This window comes from Pristiophorus japonicus, chromosome 2, assembly GCF_044704955.1.
Source record: "Pristiophorus japonicus isolate sPriJap1 chromosome 2, sPriJap1.hap1, whole genome shotgun sequence".
NCBI classification, from domain to species: Eukaryota; Metazoa; Chordata; class Chondrichthyes; family Pristiophoridae; genus Pristiophorus; species Pristiophorus japonicus.
The window spans coordinates 241,790,266-241,812,313 of NC_091978.1; the positions used below are offsets into that span (position 1 = coordinate 241,790,266).

Here is a 22,048-nt window from a genome sequence, read left to right on the forward strand (position 1 = left end):
CTGAGTTGTATGGAAAGTGAAAGCACAAACTGAGACTTTTTTGGAAACTTAAATTTTGAAAAATATAGAATGAAAATACAGAAAGCAATGACTGCACTTTTGACTATATTGTTTTTTTGCCTATGTTTTGAATTAATATCTGACTAAAATTTGGGAAGCAAAGACTAGAGCAGAAAGGGTTAATTTTATAAAATGGTACTCCTGGGCGGGGATCTTCACTGCTGGAGGAACAATGAAAAATTACAGGATGGCCCACACGGTTTCTTATCATTGTGAATGGAAACTAGGGAACAGGCCCATTATTTTCCCAACTCCTAGCGGATCGAACTCCCTACCAGGAGCGTGTATTCTTAAAATTACTCCCGAAGTTTCTTCTGAAGACTATAAACACATACGAATAAAACCTGAACTCCAGGCACCAGACTAAAACTAACATTGAAACGATTTCGAGCACTAAAGCCAATATGCTGGAATCGGAGTCCGTCCGAAGGAATAACTCACTAAAGCTGGGTGACACTATCCTGTTAAATAGTACAACGTGAAATAGTACAACATCCGCTTCTACATTAGCAGAAACCTTCAAACCGAAGCAAAGCTCCGTTAGAGGGCAGCATTAAAACCTCATCACTTGCCGTTTCATCGTGAGAGGATGCAGCAAAGATAATTATATTCAACCCACGCAATGTTTGAGCTGATTTTTTCATGAATAGGTTTACAAAGAACAGCAACAAAAATTGGAGGTTTTTTGCAACCTCCAATGAAATCAAGTGCAGGTAAGGTGCAGTTTACCGTGTTGTGGAACCTGTTTTATTTCGTTTTTGTTTAAATCAGCTGTGCGTGTACTTTAAACAAAGTGCTTGAGGTTGCGCTGCTGCTCAGTGTGGAGGCTGGAGGCTGTTTGAAGTGGCGTAGCCTCCTCGACAAAGCGCTGCGCTGCTTCCAGTGCATGTGTGACACTGGCTGCAAATTCATTTGTTCACAAATCTGCACGGGCTCGACGCCGAAGAGTTGTTGGGAACATCGGCGGGCAAAACTATTGTTGCTTCTACTTGCAGCAGCTCATTTTAGTTTATTTGTGAGAAAAGACCTCAGGTAACTTGTAGCTGTAGGAATTCTGATTAAGAAGTGCATGTAATATGAACCAGGGGTGTCTGTGTTTACAAGCGGGAGAGCAGGACACAGAGGCGGGAAGCTTTCCCCTTCATTCCAGGCACGCACATCTACAACCCCCCGTGTCTATTCGTGCTTCTGGCGGTCAGTTGTCAACATCGTAAAGTGAAAGGAACACGGATGTGGCCTATTGCCAAGTTCAGACTGAACAAGAGGAGGCGAGGGTGAGACCAGGAGGGCGGGATCTTGGCTTGAATTGTGATGTTTGATTTCCTGCTGACAAAAAAAATCATTAAACACGTTCTTAACAGAACCTCCACATCATAAGACACAGAAATATAAATGGGGAAAACTGGGGGTGCTATTTTTAAAAATTTGAATTTTGTTGTCTGATATACATTTTAGAATTTCTGGATAGTTCATTCAATAAAAAGACTTTCTGGTTAAAGAACGGACTGGTGATAATTCTAAAAGTGAAGGATTTGTTCAAGACACCAGTTCGATATAATTCTGTGCTCTGTAGAACTAAGACAGATTTTTAAAAAGTTGATTCAAATTAAAATGGCGTAAAGCAATAATGATTGCACCAGAAATCAGGAACAAATTTATATTTGATAGTTTTCGGTATTATAATTCTCTGATTCTACCCAGAATTTGCTTTTGCAGGACAAGTGTTTTGACAAATCAGTGTACTTCAGGTCCAGATATATGCATATGCTCTGAAATTACAGGTGAGATACTAGCGGATGAACACATGACATTCCTCTTTCCCTATTCCAGCAGAACCAGGGGACACAGAATAAGGATAAGGGGTAAGCCATTTAGGACCGAGATGAGGAGCAACTTCTTCACTCAGAGAGTGTTAACCTGTGGAATTCTCTACTGCAGAGAGTTGTTGATGCCAGTTCGCTGGATATATTCAAGAGGGAGTTAGACATGGCCCTTACGGCTAAAGGGATCAAGGGGTATGGAGAGAAAGCAGGAAAGGGGTACTGAGGTGATGATCAGCCATGATCTTATTGAATGGTGGTGCAGGCTCGAAGGGCCGAATGGCCTATTCCTGCACCTATTTTCTATGTTTCTATCATAGAAAATATGAAGAGGTCTAAGTTAGGTTTGGAGTGCTTGTGTGTAAATGCACAAAGTGTGATTAATAAGGCTGATGAGCAGCAGGCGCAAATAGCCAGGTGGGAATATGGTGCAGTGGTGATAATTGAGATCTGGCTCAAAAAAGGGGAGGATTGGATGCTTAATATTCCTGGTTACCCTCTCAGGTGGACGTAAAAGATCCCATGGCATTATTTCGAAGAACAACATGAGAGTTATCCCTGGTGTCGTAGCTAATATTTATCCCTCAATCAACATAACAAAAACAGATTATCAGGTCATTATCACATTGCTGTTTGTGGGAGTTTGCTGTGCGCAAGTTGGCTGCAGTGTTTCCCACATTACAACAGTGACTACACTCCAAAAGGACTTAATTGGCTGACATCGGGAACATTCTTCCAGCATCTAACCTGTCCAATCCCGTCAGAATTTTATATGTTTCTATGAGATCCCCTCTCATCCTTCTAAACTCCAGTGAATGAAGGCCCAGTCGATCAAGTCTCTCCTCATATGTCAATCCTGCCATCCCGGGAATCAGTCTGGTGAACCTTCGCTGCACTCCCTCAATAGCAAGAACATCCTTCCTCAGATTAGGAGACCAAAACTGAACACAATATTCCAGGTGAGGCTCCACCAAGGCCCTGTACAACTGTAGTAAGACCTCCCTGCTCCTATACTCAACTTCCCTAGCTATGAAGGCCAACATACCATTTGCTGCCTTCACCATCTGCTGTACTTGCATGCCAATTCCCCCTAATTCTGCATTGTCTAACTCTAACTGTTTCTCCCAGTCCTCGTGCACCTTGTTTCTACTTAATACCACATCCTGATGCCCAACCCCCTACCGAATTAGTTTAAACCCTCCCCCTCAGCACTAGTTAACCTGCCCGCAAGGATATTGATACCAGCTCTGTTCAGGTGCAACCCGTTCATCTTGAACAGGACCCTCATGCCACAGAACTGGTCCCAATATCCCAGGAATCTGAAGCACTCCCTCCTGCACCATGTCTCTAGCCACGCATTAACCTGCCATATCCTCCTATTTCTACTCTCACCAGCACATGGCACTGGGAGTAATCCAGAGATTTCTGTCTTTTGAGGTCCTGCTTTTTAACTTCCTCCCTTGTTTCTTAAACTCTGACTGCAGGACCTCGACTCTTTTCTTCCCTATGCCATTGGTTCCGATATGGACTGTGACTTCTGGCTCTTTCCCTTCCCCCAGCGGAATGTTCTGCACCCTCTGTGATGTACCTTATGCTGGCACCAGGGAGGTAAAATACGATAGAGATTTATACTAAGCTATCTTTATAATCCTGCAACAACAAGTAAAATAAACTTTTGCCGTCATTCCCATTTAGTGTACGCAGTCAAACTGTAGTAGTCATGCTTATATTCTTGGTGGGGCCCAGAAGAGGCACGGGCCCAGGGGCAGCACAGGCCAATCCAACTGCGCTATGTGTGTGCACTAGGTCTGTGCAGCAGAGCTGGTCTCCAGTCGTCTTGGTTAACCCTTGCCACTGGACCAAGACCTAGCTCTGTCAAGCCCGTGTGACGGCTGGTGTGCAACGGGCATCAACATGTTTTTCGGGACCTGGAATATTAGGTTCTTCATTGAAACACCTGTAAACGCATCCCTTTTTGGTGTGGAAGCAAGTCATCCTCGATACGAGGGACCGCTTATGATTCCAGTAGGGTTGCTAATCTATTTGTTTTAAAAAGATTAATGCCATCACTAAACTCGCGAGAGTACGCCAGTATCCCACTCATCATTTCATCACCATGCTGTGAGAATAGGATCTACTGCTCCTCACTTTCCATCCGACCATACGTTTAGACACAGTGCAGTCTTAAAAAAATCTGTCATAATTCAAGCGCTTTCGATTAGTACTAGCAAACTTGTACGTTAGAGTGACATTTCTCTCCGAGCGGAAGAAAGAGACAGCACCGTGGGAAAATTAAAGTAGCTTCAATGTGCCTACTAAGGAAGATAGATGCACCAACATCAGTGTTCTCGATCAGGCCAACATCCCCAGCATCGAAGCACTGACCACACTCAACCAGCTCTGTTGGGCGGGCCACATTATCCACATGCCCGACACAAGATTCCCAAAGCAAGCGCTCTACACGGAACTCCTACACGGCAGGCGATCCCCAGGTGGGCAGAGGAAACATTTCAAGGTCACCCTCAAAGCCTCCTTGATAAAATACAACATCCCCAACGACACCTGGGAATCTCTGGACAAAGATCGCCCTAAGTGGAGGAAGAGCATCCAGAAGGGAGCTGAGCACCTCGAGTCTCGTCGTCGAGAGCATGCAGAAAGCAAGCGCGGGCAGCGGAAGGAGCATGCGGCAAACCAGACTCCCCACCCACCCTTTCAACGACTGTCTGTCCCACCTGTGACAGAGACTGTAATTCCAGAATTGGACTGTACAGTCATCTGAGAACTCACTTTTAGAATGGAAGCAAGTCTTCCTCGACTTCGAGGGACTGCCTATGATGATGATAATGACTAATCAGCATTGAATCATTGTTAAAATAATCTCTTTAAGAAGAAGACTCTTTTTTATATAAATGGGATGCATAGTGAGAAACAATGGAATTTCCAGATTACTCCATAAGTGAGGGCAATCTTTATAACTCATTCATTAGTCACATCTGAGTTATGCAAGGTGTTCTTTGCTCATAAATTGGTATTGATTTTATGAGTGTCCTCTGCATCAGTTTTAAATACATTGGGGTAATTTCATGAGTTTAAGGATTTTCTGGCCATGCATTTTAACAACTGGAAAATCAGGTCCACGGTGAATCAGCCATGCTGACTTTTGTGCCTGATTCTCAAATCATTACTTCCATCATGCAAGGCTCCTCACTAGCAGCCAGATCTTCCAATTACAGGGCAATAGTGTTGCACTATAGCCTCCAACCCACACTTACATATAGTGAGGCTCAGTGTTCGCATGGATCCCCTCCCCGTAATGTATGTTAGATACAAAACAATTAGTAGTTATATTATCAGTGAGAAGAGGCTCAAATTACACTTAGCTTACTCAACGTGCTGTTGATCACAACTAGAGCTGACCACATCTTTCTAGTCTTATAAAAGCAGGACTCAACCATGCTGATTCTTCCTGTTCTACTCAAGGGGATGGTGTTCTGAAGGCAAAAGGGCAGATCCTCCTCCTTTGTGTTTAGCCATTAAATAATCACCTGACTGATGTATAGAGCAAAGTCGATCAGGGAGGATCACATTCTGTAATGGAGCTTAAATAAGTGTCCTTTATTGTTTTGACCTTCACGAGTTAAAATTCAGCCCTTCCCAAATTGTGCAACTACCCTACTTGGTCACCGTTTCTCTCCTGCTGCTAGCAGGTTTTACAGGTATTGCCATTTCCATGTGCTGGTTAATTGTGTTTAATACCTTAGTCATTCAAGCGAGACATAACTAGTTTGCAACATAATGGGAAGCCCAGTCCTCTTTCATATCAACTGTCATTGATCAAAAAAGTTGCAGTGTCTCTTTATGTAATCTGATGTGGTTCTAAATATGATGATGAAATTGGGATCATTTAAAAGCCTGGGTGTGAGAACAGATTTGAATCAGAGTACTGCACTTACCAATTGGAGCCGGAAATACACAGATATTGTCTTCACTTTGAAAAGCCCAAAAAGTTATGGTAAATGAACAGCTTCGGATGAAGACAGGGAGAGATTCTAGAAAGGTGTGTGAACTCAAATTAAATAGGTAAAGTGGCTTGAAGCTACAAGATCTCTTTTATTTGCTTCTGTTTGTACATCTGGGTCTGAAAGGGCCTGTAATTAACCCTTGGAGGACTGCAGCATCAAAATAATATTGGATTAGTGTTCTTTTCTACAAAAGTGCAGAAATTGTAAGGCTGTGTGCAACTGTTCCTTTGTTCTTGCTGTGCTGTGTTTACTAGCTAGTTTTTTTTAAAGGAAAATGGTAGAAAATATTGGGTTAACAAGAACAACTTGAATTTACATAGTGGCCTTGAATTTCCATGGCGAAATTGAGAGAAAGAGAGGAACGGATACTGAGCACTTATGGGTAGTTAAGAGACATGGAATGATTTAGTGAGGTTGTTCTAGAGTGTAGGGCTGAAATAGCTATCAATGATGGTGGAACAGCAGGGTGTGGGGAATTCATAGATGGGTAGAGTCAGAAGACCAGTGAGCATGGGAGGGGTTGTAATCTCGAGAAGATTGCAGAGGTCGGATGAGGCCAGGCTGTGGAGGGACGAGGTTTTCAATATCAATGCAACACCGTTGTAGGTCAGTGAAGCTGTGGTGAATGGAATCATGTGAGGATGTTCTGATGGAACTGGGCCATCGAGGAGAGATAGTGGAGGAGTATGGTGTGGTAATACTGCAGAGAAGTCAAGGAAGACGTGGAGGGATAATGCGCTGATGGTCAGAGACTGGACTGATGAGATTCAAACAAGGCATTGTGGGAGAAATGACCATAGAGCCGGGAACGATAACATGCTGAATGGTCTTGGAGAGGAAAGGGAGGTGAGAGATGGGGCCGTATGTGGAGAGGATGCAAAGGGCGATGGTGAGCTTTTTGAAGAAGGAGGTGTTGACAGAAGTTTGGAAAAAGAAGAGGGACAGAGCCACAGTGAACAGATCACTAATTACATCATCAAACATGGGGCTGGGAAGGGTAACTGAGTGGTTAGGAATTGGTTGGGATGGAGATCATATTTTTATGAATATGTGTTTCAACATTGAGATTGTTGATGGCCTTTTCAAGGGACTTGGCTGAGTGTGATGAGCCCACCAGTATAAATAACTTAAATTATCATCAGTAGATGATTGCTATTAACACTGATAGGCACAATAACCAACCAAAGTCACTTGTTTGAACAAAATATTGAATAAATTAACAGGAAAATTAAAGGTATGTGGAAACCAATCATAATCTTAAGAATGTTTGTTTGATTTCCTGAAAAGATACCAATAATTAAACTTTGCCTTCAATTAAACAAGTGACCTAGTTTGCATTTCAAAGTTCCCCACAGGTGAAAGTAATTAAGATTGTGAAAGTTAAAACAAAGTACAGAATTTGAATGGTCAATGGGAAATTGGAGAGTGAGTTGACTCTTCTGTCTTTTTTCCTGGTAGAATGTGACTGGAATGGAAATCGAAAATCAGAAGCAGCTGCCTACAGATGCAGAGGAAGTATTTGAAAAAAGGATGAAGACTTTGGAAAATCAGAAAAAAGAGGTACCGTAATTTTGAAATTGCAAATGTAACCCAGTGTACTCTGTGTGTGACATATTTGGCTACAAGATCAACTTGCAGTTACACAGCTCATTAAACACAAAAAACACCCCACAGGTAATCCGACAAATATCGAGGTCGGAGATATTGGAGGGCTGACTAAAAGCTTGTATAAAGAAAGAGATTTTAAAGAGGGTCTTAAAGGAGGATAGTTAGGCAGAGAGGTTTAGGAAGGGAATTCCAGAGCTTAGGGTCGAAGTGGCTGAAGGCACGGCCGCCAGTGGTGGGACGAAGGGTGTGGGAGCTGCACAAGGTGGAGTGAATGATTGTGAGTATGGGTAAGAGAGTTTATATGGAGTTAAGGGTTTGCAAAGACTTTTTTAACCGAAAGATTAAAAAAATTCTCTAGGCCTTGCTTCAGGTATTTGATCATGTCGAGCCTAAAATGATTGCATATTATGTCATGTTAGTTGTGATTAAGCTGAACAAATGTTTCCATTGGTATGATGTTCTATAATTGTTGCAACAGAAAATGCTGGAAATACTCAGCAGGTCAGACGGTATCTGTGGAGAGAGAAACAGCGTTGACGTTTCAGGTCAAAATGACCTTTCACCAGAACTGGAAAAAGCTGGAGATGTAACAGGTTATAGAAACATAGAAACATAGAAAATAGGTGCAGGAGTAGGCCATTCGGCCCTTCTAGCCTGCACCGCCATTCAATGAGTTCATGGCTGAACATTCAACTTCAGTACCCCATTCCTGCTTTCTCGCCATACCCCTTGATCCCCTTAGTAGTAAGGACAGAGGCAGGGAAAGGGGGGAGGTGAGCAAAGAACTAAAGGGATGGCTCTGATAGGGTGGAAAGTAGGAGAGATTAAATGACAAAAGAGATGATGGTGCACGGCAAAAGGGGTGGGAATGGGACAAGTTAAGAAACAAAAGATGGGTCCAGAGGAGGTGTAAATGGCAACAGCAGAATCATTACCAGCACCTGCTGTCCAATAAAATGGGAGCAGTGTTTATAATCTGAAATTGTTGAACTCAATGTTGAGTGTGTAAGTCTGCAAAGTGTCCAATCGAAAGACGAGGTGCTGTTTCTCAAGCTTACATTGAGCTTCATTGGAACAGTGTAGGAGGCCGAGGTGGGAGTGGGAGTGGAGAATTAAAGCGACAGGCGACTGGAAGCTCAGGATCATGCTTGCGGATGAACGGAGGTGTTGCTCAAAGCAGTCACCCAATCTGTGTTTGGTCTCCCCGATGTAGAGGAGACCGCATTGTGAGCAATGCTTACAGTATACTAAATTGAAAGAATTACAATAAATCGCTGTTTCTCTGGGAAGGAATGTTGCAGTCCTGGACGATGGGAAGGGAGAAGGTAAAAGAGCAGGTGTTGCATCTCCTGTGCTTGCAAGGGAAGGTGCCATGGGAAGAGAAGGGGTGTTGGGGTGATTGAAGAGTGAGCTAGGGCGTCCTGGAGAGAGGAGTCCCTTCAGAATGCTGAAAGGAGAGGGGAAGATGTGTTTGGTGGTGGCATGTCCTAGAATTGTGTTCTTCAAGGTCTCTCAAACTCAAGAGCAGCCCCATCTTTTATTAATGCCGTTTCCCATGCCCGCCAATATTGTATTTCACCTGTGGAGTGGTTCTTTCCAACGTGTAATATTTTAAAAACTCTAACCTTTAGTCTGTGTATGGAGTAATGTTTCTATTTAGTTTGATGTAGCTCAATGATTTTATTGTTATGACAGCTTCTGGAGATAAACAAGCAGTGGGACCGAGAGTTCAGGAACATGAAGGCGATGTATGAGCAGAAAGTAAGACACCTACATTTTCTCAACATTATTTTTCAAGGTTTATTTTATTTGTAGTATTCCTCATGTGCAGATGGTATGTGTGCTTACATAGAAACATAGAAAATAGGTGCAAGAGTAGGCCATTCAACCCTTCGAGCCTGCACCACCATTCAATATGATCATGGCTGATTGCATCTTGCTAATATACAAATCTAAAAAAATATTGAAACTTAGGGCTCGAATTCACCTATCTGGTCGGGAGAGAGGCGGGTGACGTCAGGGGCAGGATGCAATCCTGCTGCTGTCTCCATGCCGGTTTCCTCCACGACTTTCTGCTGATTGGGCTTGTTAAGTCAGTCCTGCGAGGTTCCCAGCCAATTAAAAGGAAGCAGGTCTGATGATGTAATTTGATGATGCGTTATCAGCTCGATTCCTTAAGGGGACCATGCCCACATTCATTTTGACAGTTGTGCTGTCTGTTTGCAGCATTGAGGTATTGCAAACACTGACAGAAGTGCATAAAAGTGTACGGCTATACCCAGGCTCTCCCATGACTCCCTCCATATGCTTATGGAGGGAGTCACAGCATGCAGCGAGGTTACCTTCCCTTCTAATGGGCGGAAGAGAGCTCCCCGGGAGATCAATACAGCCTGGTTGCACATTGCACAGGAGGACACAAGTAGGGATGTTGTCAGAAGGACCAGGCTGCAGTGGCGCAAACCTTTCAATGATCTCAGTAGATCATGAAAGATTACTGCAAAGCCACACTCAACCTCATCACTCTGCCTTCCCTACCCTACTCCTGCACATCCTTATTCACACCAACTTACCTTGCTCCTCTGTCCATCCCTCTCTCTCTATCTACACTATCACATCCCCAGCTCACTAGCCACCCCTCACACTCGCCCTCATCTTTGTCCATTCATACTAACTAACAACACACAAGGATAGGCACTTGAGTCTTTTAGCCAATGTTCATGTCAAGTTTCTGTTAATGTGTTGTCAAACATTGAAATCTTTATTTTCAACACTTTGCTTTCTTGGACAGATTTGTCTGCACCTTTGGAATTGACTTAGTAAGTTGCAGTGAATGGTGATGCGTGTGAAAGGAATGGCTTGGGCATTGTGGGGATGCTTTATGATGTTGGTGTGGGGTGGTGCCAGCTTGGCGCATCATGTGGCATCCAGGGTGTATAACATCAAGTGAAGTAAATGTGGCCATGGTGAGGCCAGACCTGGCCTACCGTAACAATGTGGTCGAGCGCTGATGCTCTGTCCAGCATCAGGTGATTGCGGAGCAGGTTGGTGTTGTTGTTGGTGTTGCTGGTGTGCCTGGTGATACTGGTTTTGGGGCTGATCGTCGTGGGATTTTGAGGACCAAGGTGAGTTTTTTCAAGGCACTGATGCTGATGGAATAGATAATAGCTGAAGTTGAAATTACAGAAGCAATCAGTCAATGGTGAGAGAAGTTGTTCCAAGGAGGTGACAGTGGGTAGAGAGTATACTCCAAACACTTCCAAATTCCAAATCCTAAAGGCTCCAGCTTCTAACATTAGAAAGTGAACAGCTTTGTAATGGTAGATTTTAGACCATTTTTGCAGCTGTCACCTATTCAGAACAATGGAGAGTCACTGAAAACCCAACCTACTTACCTGACGTGATCTCCGAGCGCCGTGAAAGTTGTCAAAAAGCTAGGGAAATGGTTGGTTAGGTGGTAAAATGCTGTTCAACTACCTTTTAAAAGACACTCTTAACTATTTCAATTGGCTCACCCACCACTTAATGTCGGGTCTGTAAAGTGCAGGTAGACCCGGCACTTGGGAAACTGACACAGAGGCATGATCACCATGGGATCCAGAACCCACTGCCAATCTTTACGATTTGACAGCGGACCTGCCTCCGAACCCGCCCTCTGAGTGCCGGCAAAATCCAGCTCTTAGTATGTAACATTCTTAATTTAAAGTTTTTTTAAACTGCTTTGTTTCCCTTTTTAAACACACTTTTGTAAAACCAACTTTCAAAGGTCAAAAATTGCAGTCGGAGGCATCCGATCACAAAAAAAAATCTGAAAGCACCTGATGGTCCTGCTCCAACGTAGACCTCAAGTCCCTGGCCTAGCTGTGCAGCCGGGCGCAGAGGCCCACACATCCCAGGAGCATAAGCACTTACTGGGATCATGTGGGCCTGGACCACCAATCACAATGTAGTATTCTCATTCATAGTAATCCCATTACTATCAATGAAAACACACCTAAAAACAAAGAAAATGCACACATAAATAAAAAGAACTTCACTTTTTAAAAAGCGAATAGAAATGAAATTAATTTCAGTGGGCTTTCCGCCCATTTACCGCCTGTTTACCGCCGGAAAATAGGTTACCACTGAAATACCGTCCAAAATACCGCTGGTGGTAAAGTCATCATTCATTTACCACCGGTGGTAAAAAAATACTACCTGCCCACTTTTTTCAACATTATTATGACGTCAATCAGTGTGCAATGCTGAAATACTGCCAAAAAATACCACCGGTGGTAAATTCATCAATACCACAATTTTTACCATCGGACTAAAATACCACCGTGAAAACTGAATTTTTACCTGCTCGTAACCCAGAAGTAATTACGCCATTTTGAAAAACGGGGGATTTTTTACAGAAGGCTGATTTTTACATATTGAGCTTAATGAGAGCTTTATGTTGGGTCAGAGTTAGATATTAAGGATATTTTGAGGCTATTTTACACTATTTGAGCACATTGGAATAAATTTAAGGAAATTTGATGACATTTGTGGTTTTTTGAGGCCATTTGAGGACATTTAAAAGAATGGGCCTACAATATCTCTGCCAATAATGCTGGCTACTTATGCTATGCAGAATAGAGCTGGAAGAAGGTTTATTGAAGAGCATTATGAGCGTAATCAAAGAGGTCGCAGACGTATGAAGAGGCGGAGGCCTTATTCCCAACAAATTTTCAGGGAGAAGCGCTCATACCTGCACCTGTCTGAGGCACAGTGCGTTAGAAGGCTGCGCTTTCGAAAAGAGGTGCCCACTGAGATATGCCAGCACATAAAGGCAGACCTGCGGCCCACCTGTACCAACAGGACTGCACTGCCCGTCGAGGTGAAGGTGACTGCGGCACTTGCCTTCTATGCATCCGGCTCCTTTCAGGCATCAGCTGGGGACATATGCTGCAAGCTACACATCGCTGAATTCGTCAGGTAACTGATGCACTGTACGCACGCAGGATAGACTTTATAAACTTCCCAATGATCAGGGAGGCAAAGAGTGAGAGGGCTGTGGGTTTTGCACGAATTGCTGGCTTCCCCAAGGGTGCCATTGACTGTACGCAAATCGCCCTGCAAGCACCTTTACAGGAGCAGAGGTTTATCAAAACCAAAAGGGATTCCACTCCCTGAACGTGCAGGTTATCTGCGACCATACGCAGCGCATCATGGCAGTCAATGCCCCGTTCCAGAGAGCATCCATGATGCTTTCATCTTGCGTGAGAGCACTGTCTCTGATCTGTTTAAGTCTCAGCCACAAGGTCACAGCTGGATGCTGGGGGACAAAGAATACGGCCTCGCCACCTGGCTCATGAACCCCCTCCGGAACCCTCAGACAGAAGCTGAGCATCGCTAAAATGACAGCCATATAGCCACACGCAATATTGTCGAAAAGACAACTGGAGTGCTCAAGCAGTGATTCCAATGACTGGACCAGGCTGGAGGCTACCTACAATACCACCCTGAGCAGGTCGCTGACTTCATTGTGGTGTGCAGCATGCTACACAACTTAGTCATCATGAGGTTACAGGAATTGCCACAGGGGACTGCAGGATCACCTGAGGAGGAGGATGAGGAGGAGGACGAGAAGCCTGGCGATGAACCCATGCCAACCCCCCCCGTACCGCCCCCCACCCCCCCATTCCCGCCCACAACACCACAGGGGAAGCCTCGTGAAGCGTTCGTGACTGCAAAAGTGATATGTCAGCAGCTCATAAATGAAACTTTTGCTTGAACGGTGAGAGTTATGTTTCACCTTTGCCTGGCCACTCTATGGAACCATGATGACTATGCAGAAGGACATAGACAGGCTAAATGAGCAGGCAAAAATTTGGCAGATGGAGTATAATGTTGGAAAGTGTGAGGTTATGCACTTTAGCAGAAAAAAATCGAAGAGCAAGTTATTATTTAAATGGAGAAAAATTACAAAGTACTGCAGTACAGTGGGACCTGGGGGTATTGGTGCAGGAAACATAAAAGGTTAGTATGCAAGTACAGCAAGTGATCAGGAAGGCCAATGGAATCTTTATTGCAAAGGGGATGGAGTATAAAAGCAAGGAAGTCTTGATATAGTTATACAGGGTATTGGTGAGGCCACACCTGGAATACTGCATGCAGTTTTGGTTTCCATATTTAAGAAAGGATATGTTTGCTTTGGAGGCAGTTCAGAGAAGGTTCACTTGGTTGATTCTGGAGATGAGGAGATTGACTTATGAGGAAATATTGAGTAGGTTGGGCCTCTACTAATTGGAATTCAGAAGCATGAGATGTGATCTTATCGAAACATATAAGCTTATGAGGGGGCTTGACAAGGTGGATGCAGAGAGGATGTTTCCACTGATAGGGGAGACTAGAACTCGAGGGCATAATCTTAGAATAAGGGGCCACACATTTAAAACTGAGATGAGGAGGAATTTCTTCTCACAGAGGGTTGTAAATCTGTGGAATTCGCTGCCTCCGGGAGCTGTGGAAGCTGGGTCATTGAATAAATTTAAGGCCGAGATAGACAGTTTTTTAACCGATAAGGGAATAAGGGGTTATGGGGAGCTGGCAGAGAATTGGACCTGAGTCCATGATCAGATCAGCCATGATCGTATTCAATGGCGGAGCAGGCTCGAGGGTCAAATGGCCTACTCCTGCTCCTATTTCTTATGTTCTTATGTACCCCTCATTTTCTAAAAGTGAGACACTGTTTAGTCCACCTCCAGGCTAATAAAAAGATTAATAAAACATGTGAAATTGTTGAAAAATTTGAAAGTAATTAAATACATTTTTAACCTCAACATATGTGTAAACAGTAACATTTTTGAACGAACAATAACAATAAATAACAGTAGCAACATCAACAAGAACAACAACTAAACAACCAACACCCTCCCACCAGCCCACACCCTGCACCAATTTTGCCTCTGGTCACCACTCCCACCGCCTCTTCCCCCCCCCCCCGCCCGCCGCTCCCCCCCCACCCCCACCGCTCTTTACCCCCTATTGTTTCCTCCCATTACCCCTACCCCTATCTGCGTTGGGACCAGGACAGTGTGCAGCAAGGCATCCAGAGTCCTGCTATTGTCGGGGGATAGACAATGGCAACGCCATTGTGGATTCACTGGAAAAGCTCGGGGTATGGAAGACCTGGCTTCTGAGTTGGAAGACTGTTGTAGCTCCCCACTCTCGGATGCTGTCGGTCTGAGTGGTATGACACATGGGAGGTGCAGTGCCAAATGCCGAGACCATCAGTTGCCGCATGGCAGTGACAGACTCGGTGTTTTGCCGCACCACCTCAATCAGCTGCCACATGTCCTCCGATTGTCGGGCAGATTGTGCGGCGATGTTCTGGGAAATTCCACCCATAGCCTGGAGGTGCTCTCGACCTACATCGATGCTCGCCCTTGACAGTCCCACCATGGCAAGGTTTGCGTCCGCCTGGCTCGGAGCATACCTGCTTTGCTGAATCAACCTCCGTGGAGACGACATACAGGCTTGTGTACTCTGGGTGCGTTGCTGCACACCACTTGGTCCTGCTGCCTCTGAGGCAGTGAACCCATGAACAGTGGATCCCTCCGAGGGAGTGGTGGTCGCAGGTAAATTATTTACTGATTCGTCCAACCCCACCAAAAACTCCACCTCCACTCACTGTAACATTAACCCCCCCCGCGACAGCTGTTTGCATCGGGTCCTCTGGGTGCTCCTTTTCTTCTTCATCTCCGCCTCATCGTCCTCATCCTCGTCGACCAAATAGTGCCTGAATGAGGTGGAGGCTCCCGTGTTGGGATGGAGCGCATGTGATTCCTCATCTGGAAATAGAAAACAACGTAAGAGTGGTTAGCAGCAGGGAAGAGGGCAGGGTGACGTGAGTACGGTCAGACAGTGCAGGCTTATTCAAAGGACCACCATTACTGCATTATATGTCGTCGAGAGACACTGCATGAAATTACCCTAAGCTGAATCCACAGACACTACATGACATTACATTACATGACCCCAACATTACATTACATGACCCCAACACAGCCTGGGGGTTTTGCAGGACTTGTCCTCAGCTGTCATTGGATCAGCATCACCGCGGGTCGCCGTTCGATTGTGTGCACCCACCAGGGCTGTAGCATGTTCCTCTGCCTCTGTTAATTCTAATATCTTGGGTGGACCATCCCCTTGAGTCACTGCTCTGCTCCATTGTTTGACAGTTTCTTCTACAAAAATAATAATAGCAATGCTGAACCGTATTGCCCATCTGCTCTTGTGGCACACACAGATAGCCATCAAAGCACTAGTAACATACTGTGTGCGTTTAATACAGTCCTTTGTTTAATGTCCCATGAAGCTGCACGTGGTTCATGAGGAAGACATCTAAGCGCCCAAACAGCTTTTAAGATCTCAGAAAGCCATCTTAATAAGATCATTCATGGCAAATAAGATGTAACACTAAGCCTACCTGCATCAACATGTGTCAGATTTACATTGTAACTAATGAAGGAATGCATGAATAAAAATATTACTTACTCTCGCGGCCGCAACTAGATCATTCCGCCTCTTCCTGCACTGTTGGGCCCCCCGATGTATATGATCCACTGAGGACACCCCCTTAGATATTTCCATCTAAATTCACTTGCATACAGCTGAGGGTGGTTTTACACGCCCACCCCGGACAATTGTCCCATCTTGCCTCCACCTCGGCAACCAGTGCCTCTTGGGCATCAAGACTGAACTTGTGTACCCTCTGCCTCCCTAACTCTCCTTTGCTGCTGCATTTTTATCCTTCTTGTAGTATTATTTAATCCTATTAATTGCTTTTGATGTACTTTTGTGTGTCTTTCTCTCAATCTGGTATTGTCTGCTGTCTCCTTTCTCCTCTCTCTCTCTCTCTCTCTCTCTCTCTCTCTCTCTCTCTCTCTCAATCTGGTATTATCTGCTGTCTCCTTTTGCTCTACAATTCTCTCATAGAAACATAGAAAATAGGTACAGGAGTAGGCCATTCGGCCCTTCGAGCCTGCACCACCATTCAATAAGATCATGGCTGATCATTCCCTCAGTACCCTTTCCTGCTTTCTCTCCATACCCCTTGATCCCCCTAGCCATAAGGACTATATCTAACTCCCTCTTGAATATATCCAATGAACTGGCATCAACAACTTTCTGCGGCAGGGAATTCCACAGATTAACAACTCTCTGAGTGAAGAACTTTCTCCTCGTCTCAGTCCTAAATGGCCTACCCTTTATCCTAAGACTGTGTCCCCTGGTTCTGGACTTCCCCAACATCGGGAACATTCTACCCACATCTAACCTGTCCCGTCCTGTCAGAATCTTGTATGTTTCTATGAGATCTCCTCTCATCCTTCTAAACTCCAGCGAATAAAGGCCCAGTTGATCCAGTCTCCCCTCATATGTCAGTCCAGCCATCCCGGAAATCAGTCTGGTGAACCTTCGCTGCACTCCCTCAATAGCAAGAATGTCCTTCCTCAGATTAGGAGACCAAAACTGAACACAATATTTCAGGTGAGGCCTCACCAAGGCCCTGTACAGCTGCAGTAAGACCTCCCTGCTCCTATACTCAAAACCCCTAGCTATGAAGGCCAACATACCATTTGCCTTCTTCACCGCCTGCTGTATCTGCATGCCAACTTTCAGTGACTGATGAATCATGACACCCAGGTCTCGCTGCACCTCCCCTTTTCCTAATCTGCCACCATTCAGATAATATTCTGTCTTCGTGTTTTTGCCCCCAAAGTGGATAACCTCACATTATACTGCATCTGCCATGCATTTGCCCACTCACCTAACCTGTCCAAGTCACTCTGCAGCCTCTTAGCGTGCCCCTCACAGCTCACACTGCCACCCAGTTTAGTGCCATCTGCAAACTTGGAGATTTTCCTCTCTCTCTCTCTTCTGCGCATGCACGGGCGACACCTGACCAGAATCGCCAGGAAAAAAAGTTGGAAAAAAAATTGTACATGCGCAGGAGGTCCATTTTTTTTTCGCCGCCAAAAAAGCCCAGAGTTGCATGACTAAAAATACCATCGGTCAACTACCGCTACCACTGGTCAACTTTTGACCAAACTAGCGGCCTTCAGTCATAGCGGTATTCTGGCAGTAAAAAAAAACGCGATCTGCATTTACCGCCGAAAATCTGGTGGTAGTGGTATTTGACGAAATTCCAGCCCATTAATGTTTTATTAAAAAAATTATTTTAAAAAGTTAAAAAAAAATGTTTTAATAGTATTAAACATAAACTTACCTTCATGGGCAGGGTTTTTAATCTAAAAATAAGTAATAACATTTATTTTTTTCTATCTTTTAAAACTCCTAAGCTGGTTAAAGAAGGCCTTACGCCTGTTTTTACCAGGCATGAAAGTTTGAAGGACATTCGCTGAGCGAGAGTTGACCCGGCAAAGTCCTTCTCCCAGGGATGCGTGCGATATGTCAAAAGAATTGCAAGTTCCGGGTTTAGGTTCGTGCGCTTCATGCGCCTAAACTCAGAACCTACGGGGCCTCTTCAGGCGCATGCACACGTCGTACGCACCCAGAGAGGCCGCAATTTACGACCCCAACTTTTGATTTTGTGTAATTGTATGTATCTTAATGTTATGCTAGACTGTTCTCGCACACCCCCTAGTGAGCTGTTAGAGAATTACATCCGCACAGACCTGGCAGCAAGTTATTTGTTCATCTTCTTGGTTGGGGTTGATGTTTGGTGCTTTGACCATAGAAAGGCAGAGAGAAGGAAAAAAATGTAAAGTGTGTTAAATATTCTCAGAACTGTATGCTGTTTGTGTCACGTAACCTGTTTGGTCAATCTGGATTCTTGATTCTTTATTAATAATAATAAGCCCCCCCTGTATTTCTGTTACCTTGTTTTAATTGTGACATTCCTTGAAGAATCTATAACATCCCACTATATAATGGACCCTTCATTGGCTTTCATCCTCTGTAGCTGAAGGAAAAGTTCACCACTTATCAGCGGTCCCTGAGTGATCTGGAGAAAGAACTGGACCAGAAGCAGAGGGATTTTGATAAGAAGCTGCTGCTTGCCAAAGCGAAACTTGAAACAGCAGAAGTATGTCTTCACCAATAATGATTTGAAAATAAATTGATATCAACTATAAATGAGCAAGTTCATTTAATAGAAACCTTGGACTTTATTTGATTCAAAAATCTGCAGCGGTTACACAGTTAATATTATGTTTCCTCTCCAGATGTGTAACTTTGAATTGGTTGAAACTGTTTCCCTCAAATCTGGTCTTCCTATTGCTTATGTTGTTTTTTCCATTTTTTTTTGAAAAAAAAGGAAGAAAAGCAGACACTAAATGCAAAGTTGCTTGAGGCTGAAGAACAGAACAAGCATTTGAAAGAATGTCACACTGCAGTAACCAAACAAAAAGGATATTATGAACATGAAATTGTTCGTCTGAATAAGGTCTGTACAGTAACTACTTTGTTCTTATCCACATGTTCATCTGTAGACCAATGCAGTAGAATAGCTCCACAAACAAATCAGTCTCACTCCAGTAAACCTGTTTCACATGCCCATGATCACAAAGTCCGCTGCAGGATTTTTTAATATAGAAACATAGAAAATAGGTGCAGGAGTAGGCCATTCGGCCCTTCTAGCCTGCACCGCCATTCAATGAGTTCATGGCTGAACATGCAACTTCAGTACCCCATTCCTGCTTTCTCGCCATACCCCTTGATCCCCCGAGTAGTAAGGACTATATCTAACTCCTTTTTGAATATATTTAGTGAATTGGCCTCAACAACTTTCTGTGGTAGAGAATTCCATAGGTTCACCACTCTCTGGGTGAAGAAGTTTCTCCTCATCTCGGTCCTAAATGGCTTACCCCTTATCCTTAGACTGTGACCCCTGGTTCTGGACTTCCCCAACATTGGGAACATTCTTCCTGCATCTAACCTGTCTAAACCCATCAGAATTTTAAACATTTCTATGAGGTCCCCTCTCATTCTTCTAATCTCCAGTGAATACAAGCCCAGTTGATCCAGTCCTTCTTGATAGGTCAGTCCCGCCATCCCGGGAATCAGTCTGGTGAACCTTCGCTGCACTCCCTCAATAGCAAGAATGTCCTTCTTCGGGTTAGGAGACCAAAACTGTACACAATACTCCAGGTGTGGCCTCACCAAGGCCCTGTACAATTGTAGCAACACCTCCCTGCCCCTGTACTCAAATCCCCTCGCTATGAAGGCCAGCATGCCATTTGCTTTCTTAACCGCCTGCTGTACCTGCATGCCAATCTTCAATGACTGATGTCCAGCTTTCTCTTCTCCTCTCCCCGAAAAGGTGCTGAAGCACAGGTACATGAGCACTACCTCTCGCTCTGTGTTAGTAAGACACCATTGCATGGGTTTTGCCCATTTGTTTTCAAGTAGGCAAAATACTGAAGTACTAGCTGGCCTCGCTAACGCTAATTCTATAATTTAAACATTTTATATTGCCTCTAGTTAAACTTTAAAAAGATCAAATATACTCAATACTAAACATCTGGTTAACTGCTGTCAAGTGCTGTACTGCAAATTGTCTTGGGCATTCATACAAAGTACTGGAGCTAAATCCAATCTGTGGTGATCATGTTGCTTTCCAAGATGGAAGCAGGTTTTAAATGGTCGGTCTGGTGGTTCAGTCCATTAGTGTTCGGATGGACTGGACTAAGATGGGAGAGGCCATGTTTGTGCACGTGTGTGTGTGTGTGTGTAAGTAATATGTTTTCTCTTTTTCTCTCCCCCGCCCCCCCTTGCTGTGCCAATTTGAGTTCCTGATCTCCCCCAGGCCCTTTAGGGAAAGGTCCAAATGGAGACATTCTTCCTTGAATGGGAGAAGAGGGACAAGGAAATTGAGGATTGGTTAACCCGCCTCTCTTTTTTTTTTAGTCCCTTCATAGCAGTAAGACTCTGGGAACAGTTCACTTACCTACCCTGTTGATTTGGGAAATAGTGTATAGCAGGGGAGACATACAGAACTGACAAAACAAATATTGGAGGAGGAAAATATGACTATACCACTTAACAAGAACACTTAAAAGTCCAAAATCACAGTGAGAACAGTTTTTTAACATAAAAAAAACATATGGAAAAAGAGAATTAAAATTCCCAATCAGTTTGGTAAGACTTCATACAACGATTCCAAAACTAGGGAACAGATGTGCTCTGTATTACTGGATTATGTCCACCAGTCGATAGTCAAATATCAATCTCCTGCTGTTTCACACAGCACAGAAATCCACAGAGGAGACCTTAAGTACTTTTTGGAAGATTTATTATTGAAGTTCTGAATACATGGAACATATTTAGGTGCAAGTCCTTGACTTTCTAAGTATCGCAGTGAGAGCTGCTTTCCTGCTTCCAACGGATCAAAAGTAGATTGTTCTGATAATTCAGTAATGAACCACAGTGACCATTTGGGGTTTTTTATTGAACAGTTCTTGCACATTAGTAAATTAAATGAAAATTGTAACAGTAACCACAATCAGGATTGTAATCCATGTTACCAATGCAAGGACTTACTGTGGTGAAAAGCTTTTGAGATGATAAAAGAACAGGATGAAATAAAAACAAAATTGCTGGAAATAGAGGAGGCATGTCAGTATCTGAAGAGAAAATATAAGTTAATGTTCAGGAATAGAACCTTCATCAGAACTCTGTTCCTTCCGATGAAGAATGTACACACAAAATATTAGCGTCTTTTCACCTTTTTTCCTCTTTTTTTTCAGATGCCATTTTTTATCTTTTCAAATGCTGGCAGTCCTACCCTGAATTTTCAACATTTTCTGTTTTGTTCACTTGGGTTTGAATGCTGGTGAATATCATTGGGTTTTAAAATGGCTCTCCCTGGTAGATTTTTCAGGATGTTGCTAATGTGGCTATTTGGCTGGGGGTTTCACCAGTGAGTTGATGTAAATTTCTTCTTTCTAAACATAAGAAATAGGAGCAGGAGTTATACCTCACAAATGTTTGGCAAAAGGAACCTTGAAACAAAACGGCAGTCAAATCTCTTTAAGTATAGACTCCAGACGGGTGACACAGTAGCTCGGCTCACTGGAGCTCCAACATGCTATGCCACACAGTAGTAGGATGTAGGTCTGGACCCGTGTAAGCTCTTGTGACCCAGTCATTAAAGATTTAGTCTCAAGTCTTTTAAATTAATTTTGTTGCAGGCTCTGTCTGATGCTTTCAGAAAGCAGAAAGTTTCTTGCATGCCTCACAGTTTTGATAGTGGAGTGATAATGAGAAAATCTCGTCCTGAAGAACTGACAACACAAATTGAGGTCCTAAAACAACAGGTAATATACAATGCATTCAATATTTTTCAAGAACGTGTGCTGTATGGATAAGTGCAAACTTCCATTTTAGAAAACCCTGCCCCTTTGTTTTATTTATATTTATTTCTTGAATGTTCATTTAAAATTCTCAAACTTGTTTTCAAATCCCTCCATGGCCTTGCCCCTCTCTTTCTCATTGTAATCTCCTCCAGCCCCACAACCCTCCAAGATATCTGCTCTCTTTCACTTCTGGCCT

The 22,048-nt window shown here is 43.8% G+C and overlaps 1 protein-coding gene across 3 annotated transcripts in view; it reads left to right on the forward strand.

Annotated features, from left to right (window-relative positions):
* The first annotated feature begins 661 nt into the window (after positions 1 to 661).
* The window catches only part of LOC139233526 (TNFAIP3-interacting protein 1-like), a 51,518-nt gene continuing 30,131 nt past the window's right edge, over positions 662 to 22,048 (forward strand). The window contains exons 1-6 of one of the 3 annotated variants that reach the window (XM_070863936.1): positions 662 to 773; positions 7,361 to 7,462; positions 9,206 to 9,271; positions 18,459 to 18,581; positions 18,813 to 18,941; positions 21,688 to 21,813. In XM_070863936.1, coding sequence (XP_070720037.1) covers positions 7,373 to 7,462; positions 9,206 to 9,271; positions 18,459 to 18,581; positions 18,813 to 18,941; positions 21,688 to 21,813 — 534 coding nt within the window. In that variant the 5' untranslated portion in view covers positions 662 to 773; positions 7,361 to 7,372. Of the gene's footprint in view, positions 774 to 5,821; positions 5,961 to 7,360; positions 7,463 to 9,205; positions 9,272 to 18,458; positions 18,582 to 18,812; positions 18,942 to 21,687; positions 21,814 to 22,048 lie in introns of those variants that run through there. The other 2 variants (XM_070863929.1, XM_070863945.1) reach the window with 2 other exon arrangements.